General features: G+C 40.3%; 1 protein-coding gene across 1 annotated transcript in view; it reads right to left on the bottom strand.

Moving 5' to 3' along the window:
- Positions 1–4,960: 4,960 nt before the first annotated feature.
- Positions 4,961–13,032, bottom strand: part of si:ch211-110p13.9 (uncharacterized protein LOC562347 homolog) — a 12,558-nt gene continuing 4,486 nt past the window's right edge. Inside the window, exons 2-4 of the mRNA XM_043715767.1 lie at positions 7,407–7,536; positions 6,331–6,464; positions 4,961–5,875 (exon numbers count right to left, since the gene is read on the bottom strand). Of these exons, the coding sequence (XP_043571702.1) occupies positions 4,979–5,875; positions 6,331–6,464; positions 7,407–7,536 (1,161 nt within the window). The 3' untranslated portion in view covers positions 4,961–4,978. The remainder of the gene's footprint in view (positions 5,876–6,330; positions 6,465–7,406; positions 7,537–13,032) is intronic.

Below are 13,032 nucleotides of genomic sequence, written 5' to 3'. Positions count from 1 at the left end.
TGTTTCCGTGCTTACCAAAGCAATATTTCCTTTTATCCTTTTATTCACACCAAGCTTTATGACCTTTTGATGGTGGTCTTTTTTTGTTTTTGCTGAAGCTGGAAACATGCTTGTAACTGTTTGTACAGGCATATCTAGCATAACCTACACCCCTTTCCCTCACAGCACCTTATCTGTTTGTGTTTGCAGGCACATTTCATTCTTGTATGCACATTTTAGCTAATGCAAAAACAATTATATATTTCCTTCACATAGTTTTCATTCTTGTTAACTCGGCTCTTGGCTGAAACAATTATACACTGGTGAGTTCATTTACCTTGCATAAACAATTATGGTTGCAGAAGTAACACTGCTTTACCTATATCCCACATGGGGCAGCACATTAATGGAAAAGACATGAAGTATTTGCAAATATCTTCAGTCAGGACTGCTGAGTAGCTGATCTGTCAGCTTCCTGAAAAGATCCTAACAATCACTGATTGTTGAAGATGTTCAATAAATGAGATTCAAATTGGCTAAGTGGCTGAAGGCTGCACAATACTGCAAATACAGGGAGCCCTGACAACATTTCAGCAATAGTACTGAGGATTTGTGTTCCACAACTTGCTGCACCCCTAGCTAATCTGTTCCAGTACGGCTCAATATAATCATCTATGTAATGATGTGAAAAATTGCCAGGTGTTTCCTATACTGTAAAAGAACAAATCCAATCTCCAATCTACTCTTGATCATCAATAAAGTTAGAGAAGGTGTTATCAATGTTGCTATCAAGCAGTATTTGTTTACTAATAATTTGCTTGACAAGGCTCCATTTGAATTCTGCCAGTGGTACTCATTTCCTGAACCTGTTATAGTCTTGATTCAAACATGGACAAAAGAACTGAATTCCGGAGGGGAGGAAAAGAATGACTAATCGATATTAAGGATGCATTTGACCAAGTGTGGCATCAGAAGCCTGTGTAAATCTATTGTCAGTGGGAATAGGAGAAAACTGTTGTTTGGAGTCAAATCAAGCACATAGACACTTGTGGACTTATCTCCAGAAAATCTCTGGAGTTCCTTAGGATAGATTTTTAAAACTTAATCCTATACAGAACATAGAACAGTACAGCATGGTAAAGGCCCTCAATGTTGTACTGTTTAGAGATGTTATTATATACCTCTGGAGCATGAGGACCTTCCTGATTTGCATAATTCCATTTTACATATTGCCTTTTGCCAGCTTAGATGTAGGGAAGCTTTCTGCGATTTGTAATATGGTTATGCATCTAACACCAGAATAGATAAACTACAAAACTGGGAAAAGCATTAAATTTCTCAAACCTTCTGAAGTGAAATTACATGTTTTAAATATCTTTACATATACTCTTGGTACTGTTTATTTTAATTGAAAGCTTGCTGTTATTTTTGTAAACGCAAAAATGCTCAGATGTTCCCTTTATCTAATTTCCTCCTCTTTGAGGCGTTCTATGAAACAAAACAGAGGCAAAGGTTATGATCTGAAATCAGTGAACTTGAAGTTGAGTCCAAAAGAATATTAAGTCATAGAGACGTACAGCATGGAAACAGACCCTTTGGTCCAACTCGTCCATGCCAACCAGATATCCTCACGTAACCTAGTCCCATTTGCCAGCACTTGGCCCATATCCCTCGAAACCCTTCCTATTCACATATCCATCCAGATGCCTTTTAAATGCTGTAATTATACCAATTGTTGGGGAGATTTCACTGGGGTGTTTAATGTAGGGCTAGGGAGGGTGACACTTCCAGCCCTGAAATGGTTAACAACAGCCAAGCGAGCTGCTGCAGGCGACTGCATGACTGCTGGAGCTTGTAAGGGATATGCATAATGTTAATTAAATCTTGGCGCCTGTAAATACCAGCCAGTATCAATTGCCCCATCGAAACTCGGGATTAATAAAGAAACCGATCGGAATCTGTAACTGTTAGACAAGTGTGAATTGCTCTATCGGAACCTGTAACTATTGAGTGTGAATGGCTCTATTTAAGTCTAAAGTTGATAAGTGTAATTGACAATTTAGTTAAACTGAAACTATTGAAAATGGCTAGCCTGTCAGACGCATAGTAATTCCTTGAAACAATGAACTATTGAATACGGGATCGGAACCGCTCCCGGGGATGGCTGAGCCATTGTCAAGCACAGCAGGAGCTGGACAGGCACTTCGATGCGGCCAATAGGAGGACGGATCCCCAGCGCGCGCAGATGAATGGACCAATGGGGAAGGCGAACTGACCGGGGACTCCAGGCAGCGCGAAGTATAATTGTGTCAAGTTTGAACGGGAAGACAGAACGCCTTCTCCAATGAATGCATGCTTGTAGATTCGTTGTACCAGTTAAGATTCTGTGAATAAACTGCTGTCTGCGTCTAACCATAGTTGCCAGTGTGAGTCTCTCCTTCCGAAAGAACACGCAAAGACGGGACCCCGCGGGTCCGTCTTAACACAATGATCACCATTTCCTCTGGCAGTTCATTCCATACACGCACCACCCTCTGCGTGAAAATGTTGCCCCTTAGGTCCCTTTCATATCTTTCCCTTCTCACCCTAAACCTCTGCCCTCTAGTTCTGGACTTCCCCCACTCCAGGGAAAAGACCTTGTGTATTATACTATCCATGCTTCTCATGATTATAAGCCCTGCTAAGATTTGCTTTTCCAAAATGCAACACATCACTTTTATCTAAATTAAAACCCATCTGTCAATCCTCAGCCAATTGGCACACAGATCAAGATCTCGTTGTACTCTGAGGTAACCTCCTTTTTGTCCACTACACCTCTAATTTTGGTGTCATCTGCAAATTTATTAACTATACTTCCTATGTTCACGTCTAAATCGTTTATATAAATGTCGAAAAGTAGTGAACCCAGTCCAAAAAGCAACCCTCCACCACCACCTTCTGTCTTCTACCTTCGAGCCTGTATATCCTAAACTAATCTAGTCCCATTTGCCAACACTTGGCCCATATCTCTCTAAACCATTTCTATTCATGTACCCATCCAGATGCCTTTTAAATGTTGAATTTTGTACCAGTCTCCACCACTTACTCTGGCAGCTCATGCCCTACTAACAGCAAATGTTGATTGGGGAAACACTTTTCCAACCTCGAGAAATGGGGCAACAGACTTTCCTCAAGTACCCTCCCCCACCACTGTGACTCATCAATGTTGCAATGTAATTAGCCCCATTATTTTTATCCATATCATTGCAACATATTTGCCTCTCATATTCAAAACCGTTCACCCATATCATTATCACCCAAAGTGACCAGATAAAAGGTGAAATGCTGTTCTTTAAGTTCACTTCACTAAACAATAAGAGTCAACATAAACGAAAAAACTAGTTTAGTGGAGCAAGCAAAAGTTGAACCAATAGAACTGGTCTAGTAGATCTATTGGAGATCTTGCAAGAGATAGGTATAATTGCTGTCTTATTGGTATTTGAGGATTATGAGGTTGGAGACCCTGCTGAGTGACTTGAATGTTTGGTAATAGTCTTGGGAATTCAGAGGAAGTGTTGACATTTGACTCTGCAAGATAAAGATTGGTTCCCTAGACAAAAGCAGCACCAAAGCAAATCTTAGCAGGACTTGTACACTTAATGGTAAGGTCCTAGGGAGTGTTGCTGAACAAAGAGATGTTGGAGTGCAGGTACATAGCTCCTTGAAAGTGGAGTGGCGGGTAGATAGGATAGTGAAGAAGGCGTTTTCCTTTATTGGTCAGAGTTGGGAGGTCATGTTGCAGCTGTACACAGGACATTGGTTAGGCCACTTTTGGAATATTTCGTGCAAATCTGAAACTTGAAACTTGAAAGGGTTCAGAGAAGATTTACAAGGGTGTTGCCAGGGTTGGAGGATTTGAGCTATAGGGAGAGGTTGAATAGGCTGGGGTTTTTTTCCCTGGAGCGTCGGAGGCTGAGAGGTAACCTTATAGAGGTTTACAAAATTATGAGGGGCATGGATAGGACAAATAGACAAAGTCTTTTCCCTGGAGTGGAGGAGTCCAGAACTAGAGGGCATAGGTTTATGGTGAGAAGGGAAAGATATAAAAGAGACTGAAGGGGAAACTTTTTCATGCAGAGGGTGGTACGTGTATGGAATGAGCTGCCTGAAGAAGTGGCGTAGGCTAGTACAATTTCAACATTTAAAAGGCATCTAGATGGGTATATGAATAGGAAGGGCTTGGAGGGATATGGGCCGGGTGCTGGCAGGTGGGACTAGATTGGGTTGAGATATCTGGTTGGCATGGACGCGTTGGACTGAAGGGTCTGTTTCCCTGCTGTACATCTCTCTGACTCTATGACACTCTGGTCAGTAGATTTGATGAAAATGTTAGGAATGAATATTACAGTGCAACAAGTTCAGAGGTAGACAAATTAGACAGAGCAAGAGGAGTAGAGAAATTGTGATGGCTGATGTCACATCATCAGTTATCAGTGAAAAGATCGAGAAGAGATAAGGGTCATTACCTATTATTTTACTTTTCTAATCTTAAGTGAAAAAAAATTAATGAGAAATAAAGATACTCATGCATACATAAGAAGGCAAAACTTAAGATGCAGTTCATAGATACATGGATTCTTTGTAGACAATAGAATACTTTGATAGATCTGTAGTTTAATATCCATATCATTTTAACTAGTAGATTCAAATAAGGTCCAGATCCACAATATATGAACTTGTCTCCTTTTCACTCACTGCGTGTCTCCTACATTTTCTGTTTTTATTTCAGACAACTAGTGTCTGCTTCTTGTTTCTCTCAGACTTAGTCCATTGCTCAGATTATCCCATCCACCCCTGATAACAAACCAAGGTTTATGATAATTGAGATTTAGCAAAAATAACATTTCCAAATCTCTTTGCAGATTCTGAAATTATTTATTGCTCAACATCACATAACATCTTCAAAATATATCTAAATTTAAGCATTGATATCTAGGTTAAGTCCTGTTCAATCTCCTATTTATTTACAGATCAAACTAGAATACAGTACATGAGCAACACCAGTGATTAGATTATGATTAGCAAACTCTAATATAAGCAGCACAATTGGATATTCACTTTGCCGTTTCCACAATGCAGAATTATCATCAAGCCCCATCCAGCTTAACAGCAAAACCTTCATTGCTTCAGGAAATAATTTATCTACCAAATCCTCAGCAGGTGGCAAGTCTGTGATTCTGTCGATGTGAGTTGTTTTAAACTCTTCTACTTGCTTGCTGATCAAGCCATTAGCAGAATGAAATTGATGTCCCAACCAGTTACTTACACTATAAAGCATGTGACTACAATAAATGGAATTAGCTCCCGTTGCAGTGGTTTCTGTTTTGACAATGATGTCTTGAAGATGTGTCAGCAGTTGTAGCATCATATCAGCCAATTTCTGTGCAGATATATTTTCACCTATTAGGAGTTCTACAAAATCAAGCAACTGTCTAATTGTTTTCTCATGTTCCTTTTGTATTTGAAATGGTAAAACTTTAAAAGCCTGATAAACTGATCTAAATCTAATAGACAAAGAATCATATTCCAAAGCCTCCACATTTAATTGGTTATCCGCACAAGGTTTTTCAGTTTCCAGTAGAATTCTTTCTTCTTGCATACAATAGTTATGGTCATCCTGATTAACAATGATGTTATTGTGGGTAGAATCCAAAGGTGAAGCAGCTGTCCTATATACATTGATATCAGGTTCAGGATTACCACCTTGAATGCTTGAATGCAATGCATTATAACTTCTGTTGTCACTTATTTCAAGAGTGTGTTTTTCAAGCAATCCTTCTTTAGGGTAATTTTGCAGAATCTTAATATCATACTTTTCATTCAGATTAGGGTCACTTATCCTTGCTTTCCACAAATCCTATAAAGAAAAAAAAAGTAGTTCAAAGTATCAACTTTCCTCGTTGATTGAAAACTAACTTGCATTAATTTTCATCAGAGCTGAGCACATCCTTTGTCAATGTAGGTAAATTAGGAATTCAGCAATTTGTCAAGACATGTCATTCATTAGTCAAAACCCACAATTGTGGACAATGGTCCTCCAGGTTTGTATTACAGTACTATAATCTCCCTGCACAGAACTTGTTCAGGAGTAACATTTTAATTAAGTCATCAAAAAACATTTTAATTATTGTAAAATACTAGAGTTTTGTATTGCAATATCCAAATTAATAGAGCACATAGGGAAAGAAGTATCATTTTAAGTTGTATATACATGAAAATATATGATGCCAAATAGTGCTTTTCAGCTCAGAATAATTCAATAACTTAAAAATCTTTTACAAATGACATATTTCTTTCAAATGCTAATAGTACCTGAAGTACAACAAGGACTTCTAACTGTTGGTCTTTCGTGTACATTTCAAAAGCAACTTGAAACAGTCCCTGAATGCTGTAAAACCACAAATTGTTCACCACAGTTGGTACCTTCAATCCTTCAAATCGAAATTCTGAAAGTAAACAATTGTAAAAATTATAAATGTGTGTAGAAGAGAAGTGCAGAAGAACCATTATGGAAAGGGGCTGCAATTAACTTTCTTTTATGGATAACCTTCCGATTTGAATGGCTGCAAAGGAGATAACAGCAGAGGCCATCATCAGAAATAGGGAGAACATTGAAAAAAAACAAGGATAGCAGTGAGGGCAATGCCACACATAGAAGTGGTAAAAAGCTGGTCACAAAATAGCCAATTACAAGTATACAAACATACAAATTTAGAACGGGGGTAGGCCATTCGTATCATCAAGTCTGCTCTGCCATTCAATATGATCATGGTTGATCTGATTGTGACCTTAACCACAAATTCTCACCTACTCTGATAATCTCTGACCATCTTGTTCATTAAGATGTCAAAGAAAGTTATGAGCAAACTGTATAGCAGTCTGGTTGCACCAGATCCTGAGTACTATGTCAAGTTCTTGTCAGCAAAACAAAGAAATGGAGACATTTAAGCCTGGAAATAAAGCAAGGAAGAGAAAAAAACACTGTCAATTCTTATGAAAGGGTATTTGAATTATGAAAAACTAAAAATTATTTTATGTAAAGATATATAAGGATTTTCAGAACTGATATTAAAAGTTTTTTTTGTGCAAAGAATGATCACTACAGGCACTGGATATCCAAATGGTAAGGTACAGCTGAATGAAATTATTCAAGGAAGAATTGGTTAAGAAGCAATGGAAAAACTTTAGGTTCTTTCTGATCATCAAAATAGGAATGATAACTAAACTGGGTTAAGTAGTCTCCACCGTCCTTAATTATCTTGGAAGCAGGATGTAGCTGAAGTAAGTCATAAAACATTAAAGAAACATTTTCCTCACAGATTTGCAAACATTTGTTTGAATATCCTTGTTAATTAATTGCTACATTAAAAAGAAAATGAATATAATACCTGCACCAAAGCTGAGCTTGGTTGCTAATCCTTTCTTTGCAAATCTTGCATGGATTCTTGGATGATTTTCAGTGCGGATGCCAGTTTTTGCAACAACATCAGCACCAAGAAAAAGAGGTGTCAAGTTCGCCTGAAGATGATGGAAAGAGGAATTAAAATTGTAAGAATTGTCTATTACTCAATTCAAATCCATGGTCTTTTTCTTTTGTTAATTTTTCATGCATCATACCACATTCTTACTGAGGTAATTCTTCACAAGACTTAACAAACAAATACTTGAGCAAGGTAGGTTTGCTATTTTCCAATAATCAGCCAATATGGCTCACCGTTAATGTTTTTTTGGGATGGGGGATGGTTAGATCGGTCATGGCTGTGACTGAGAATCTTCTGATTCAATTCCTTGTTAATGCATAAGAAGGAAGATTAATTTTTGTTGAACAAATATTGGGAAACCCACGAATCCCTCGTCCTGCTCAGTTAAGTGATTTTAATGTACTAACTTCCACTAATAGCCCACTGCACATGCAGATCCTAATTGTTTAGTTTTTGCAAACCTGTAATTAATTTCTCCAGGCTAAGGAATTTAGTACCAAAAACATAACATATCAGCTAAACTAAAATTTTACTTTTGCATTTTTTTTTCAATGATTGGGTTTGCTATTTCCTATCCTAAAGTGGTATCAGGAGAGAGTATTGGCTTTAATGTAGTTTAATATGGAGAATTTTGAGGACGGTGATAACTTTCACACATTTTATACTCAAGTAACCAAAAACTACTTTACTTTTCAACCATGAAAGCATCCCTTAAAGTTTAGGACACACCATCAATAAAAGTGGATATTTATAGAATATAAAGAAGGATACCATCACAGCCCACAGTGAAAGTCCCATGACGAAGAGACTTTCACAATATTTAGAATGGGCTTAAAGGTGTGTGATGAGGTGAACAAAAAAATGATCTTGCACTTCATAGACACAGTAACTAGATAGAACCTACCAACAATAATATACAGTACAGAGAAAATAGTAATAATGGATAAGTAATGGAAAAATAGATACAGACCAGACTGGGATACCAGTTAAATTCTGAACTGACAGTAAGGTAGGAGGTAAGAGAGTTTGGATTTAGTGGATAAATGTGAAAATATAATATTGTGGTATTGAATAGCACAAAGTTTTTTAAAAAATCACCCGTAAAAGATGAAATGCGTCATAAAATACTATGAAGCCAATCAAGTTGTAAATTAGCATCTGGGCTGGCATGTGCAGTCCATATAAAGAACTCACTGCAAATGGTTGGGGTCAATTGTGTGTATTGTGATTTATATGGACTTCGGTAAGGTGTTTGACAAGGTTCCCCATGGTAGACTGGTTAGCAAGGTTCGATCTCATGGAATACCAGGAGAATTAGCCATTTGGATACAGAACTAGCTCAAAGGTAGAAGACAGAGGGTGATGGTGGTGGGTTGTTTTTCAGACTGGAGGCCTGTGACCAGTGGAGTGCCATAAGGATCGGTGCTGGGTCTATTGCTTTTGTCATTAACATAAAAGTTTGCAGAAGACACCTAAATTAGAGGTGTAGTGAACAGTGAAGAAGGTTACCTCAGATTAGAAAGGGACCTTGATCAGATTGGCCAATGGGCTGAGGGGTAGCAGATGAAGTTTAAGTTTGATAAATGTGAAGTGCCTCATTTTGGGAAAGTGAATCTTAGCAGGACTTATACACTTAATGGTAAGGTCCTGGGTAGTGTTGCTGAACAAAGAGACCTTGGAGTTCAGATTCATACCTCCTTGAAAGGATAGTGAGCAAGGTATGATTTCCTTTATTAGTCAAAGAGTATTGAGCACAGGAGTTGGGAGGTCACGTTGCAACTATACAGGACATTGGTTAGGACACTTTTGGAATATTGTGTGCAATTCTGGTCTCCTTCCTATTGGAAGGATGTTGTGAAACTTGAAAGGGTTCAGAAAACATTTACAAGGATGTTACCAGGGTTGGAAAGGTTGAATAGGCTGGGGCTGTTTTCCCTGGAGCGCAGAGGCTGAGGGGTGACTTTATAGAGGTTTATAAAATCATGAGGGGCATGGATGGGATAAATAGACAAAGTCTTTTCCCTGGGGTGGGGGAGTCCAGAACTAGAGAGCATAGGTTTATGGTGAGAGGAGAAAGATATAAAAGAGACCTAAGGATCAACTTTTTCACGCAGAAAGTGGTTCATGTATGGAATGAGCTGCCAGAGGAAGTGGTGGCAGCTGGTATAATTGCAACATTTAAAAGGCATCTGGATGAGTACATGAATAGGTAGGATTTGGAGGGACATGGGCTGGGTGCTGGCAAGTGGGACTAGATTAGATTGAGATATCTGGTCAGCATGGACAGTTTGGACTGAAGGGTCTGTTTCTGTGCCATACATCTTGATGACTCTATCAACTGGTTTTCGGGAGAAAGCCAAATTTTTTTTCGGAAGCAGAGTAAATCATTCCCTGACTTCAGAAGGGGATACCAATTAACTTCAACTTTTCAGAGCACTTGAATACATTACATGGAGTGAGTAAGGCATTAATTAAGGCTAATGTTTCACAAAAAGCTTGGCAAGCCGTATGGCACTATTTAAAGCTATCAGAAGTAAACTAATAAACTTTAATTCAAAGGCACATACTGTATCACGAGAGAAGATCAGAAAGAATGGAAAGGTCCAGGTAAGGTACAGATAGTGATGGAAAAGCAGCAATTTTACAGCATGGCACCCAAATTTTTCAGGCCACATTCTTTGAAGTTACTTGATTCTAATTACACAGAATGTTATGCTGCGCTCTTTAGGGCAGTGCTCATTCAACAAAGAGTATGCGAGCATAAGAGGTACAATTAGTAAGTTTGCAGATGACACCAAAATTGGAGGTGTCGTGGACAGCAAAGAGGGATACCTCAGATTACAACAGGATCTTGACCAGATGGGCCAATGGGCTAAGAAGTGGCAGATGAAGTTTAATTCAGATAAATGCGAGGTGCTGCATTTTGGGAAAGCAAATCTTAGCAGGACTTATACACTTAATGGTAAGGTTCTAGGGAGTGTTGCTGAACAAAGAGACCTTGGAGTGGAGTTGCAGGTAGATAGGATAGTGAAGAAGACGTTTGGTATGCTTTCCTTTGAGGGGTGACCTTATAGAGGTTTACAAAATTATGAGGGGCATGGATAGGATAAATAGACAAAGTCTTTTCCCTGGAGTCGGGGAGTCCAGAACTAGAGGGCATAGGTTTATGGTGAGAGGGGAAAGATATAAAAGAGACCTGAGGGGCAACTTTTTCACACAGAGGTTGGTACGTGTATGGAATGAGCTGCCAGAGGATGTGGTGGAGGCTAGTACAATTGCAACATTTAAGAGGCATTTGGATGGGTATATGAATAGGAAGGATTTGGAGGGTTATGGGCCGGGTGCTGGCAGGTGGGACTAGATTGGGTTGAGATATCTGGTCGGCATGGATGGGTTGGACCGAAGGGTCTGTTTCCATGCTGTACATCTCTATGACTCTAATTAATACTGCTAGAGTGAAGGAAATGTTGTGAGAAAAAAGGTATTTCTGAAATGAACTGAATAGATACAATTTCACCAACTGTCAGACTGCTTTATAAACAGAAATGCTTGCCCTATGAAATTATTCTGTTGTTGAAGAAGGATGTTTTGTTTTATGATGAGAACACAATGTTGGGAACATGGATTTTGTGTTGTAAGAATATGGATCGCAATTTTTCTTTAATTGCTGTTTAATTATTTTCTACGTGCAAAAAAAAGTTAAAAAATATGAGGTATGTTAATGACTCCTTTAAGTTCAAAATCATACAGCACCAGGTTATAGTCTAACAGGTTTATTTGGAAGCACTAGCTTTCAACGCACTGCTCCTTCATCATACACGGTGTACGCTGCAGGTACTCATGTGACTCGGCCAATGTTGTCTATCTCATACCCTGTAGGCAAGGATGCTTAAAGTCAAGAGTATGGTGTTGGAAAAGCACAGAGGATCAGGAAGCATCCAAGGAGTAGGAGAATCAAATGTTTCGGGCATAAGCCCTTCATCAGGAATGAGGCTTATTGGCTCGGGGGCTGAATGATAAATGTGAGGGGGAGGGGGATGGTAGCTGAGAAAGTGATAGGTAGATGAAGGTGAGGGAGAAGGCGATAATGTGGGGGGAGGGGAAATGAGGAAAATGTTGAAGTCCACATTGATCCCCTATGGTTGCAGGGTCCCAAGGCAGAATATGAGGTGTTCTTCCTCCAGGTGTCAGGTGGTGAGGGTTTGGCAATGGAGGAGGCCCAGGACTGCATTTCCTTGATGGAGTGGGAGGAGGAATTGAAGTGCTCAGCCACAGGGTGGTGGGGTTGGTGGGTGCAGGTATCCCAGAGATGTTCTCTGAAGCGATTTGTAAGTAGGCGTCCTGTCTCCCCGATGTCGAGGATACCACATTGGGTGCAACGGTGTAGGTTGGTGGGCGGCATGGATCTGATGAGGGAGACACGGAGGGAATGGTCTCACTGGAACGCTGATAGGGGTGGGAAGGGAACTACGTCTCTGGTGGTGTGGTCCATTTGTATGTGGCGGAATTGGCTGCTGTGATGCATGCGGAGGTTGGTAGCATGGAAGGTGAAGACGTGGGGGGTGGTTTCTGTCTTTGCTGCGTTGGGAGAGGTGGGGTTCAAGGGCGGTGATGTGGGAGATGGAGGGGACGCACTCGAGGGCATCGTTGACCACGTGGGAAGGGAAATTGCGATCTTGAAAGAAGGACACCATCTGGGATTTTTTTCAGGTGAAATTGGTCATTCTGGGAACAGATGTGGAGGAGTCGGAGGAATTGGAAATAAGGGATGCCGTTTTTACAGGAGGTAGGGTAGAAGAAGATGTAGTCTAGGTAGTTGTGGGAATCGATTGGGTTGTAGTAGATGTCTGTAATTAGTTGATCCAGGAAGGGGAGGGAGGTGTCCAAGATGGTCCAGGTGAATTTGAGGTTAGGGTGAAAGGTGTTGATGAAGCGGATGTTTAACCTCCTTGTGGAAGCATAAGGTAGCGCCGATACAGTCATCACTGTAGCGGAGACACAGGTGGGGGTGGTACTGGTGTAACTGTGGAAGATGGACTGTTCCACGTACCCAACAGAGGCAGACATAGCTGTGCCCCATGTGGGTGCCCATGGCTACCCCTTTGGTTTGGAGGATGCCCCTAGGCATAGCACATTGGCAAGACCAAGCAGACGCTACAACAATGGATGAATGAACACCACGCAACAATCACCAAACAGGGGTGTTCCTTCCCAGTCGGGGACATTCAGCCTCGGATCTTTGGGTGACCATCCTCCAAGGCAGACTTCAGGATAGGCAATAACACAAAGTTCTGAAAATGGGTTGCTGGAACAGCGCAGCAGGTCAGGCAGCATCCAGGGAACAGGAGAATCGACGTTTCGGGCATAAGCCCTTCTTCAGGAATGAGGAAAGTGTGTCCAGCAGGCTAAGATAAAAGGTAGGGAGGAAGGACTTGGGGGAGGGGCGTTGGAAATGTGATGACCTGGGGGGTGCAGTGAGAGAGGGACTCACTGAAATCTTTGTAGAGGGAGGAAGAGAGCTTCTTCAAGGAAG

This window comes from Chiloscyllium plagiosum, chromosome 25 (assembly GCF_004010195.1).
Source record: "Chiloscyllium plagiosum isolate BGI_BamShark_2017 chromosome 25, ASM401019v2, whole genome shotgun sequence".
Taxonomy (NCBI): Eukaryota; Metazoa; Chordata; class Chondrichthyes; order Orectolobiformes; family Hemiscylliidae; genus Chiloscyllium; species Chiloscyllium plagiosum.
This window is presented reverse-complemented; position numbering and strand designations above follow the sequence as displayed.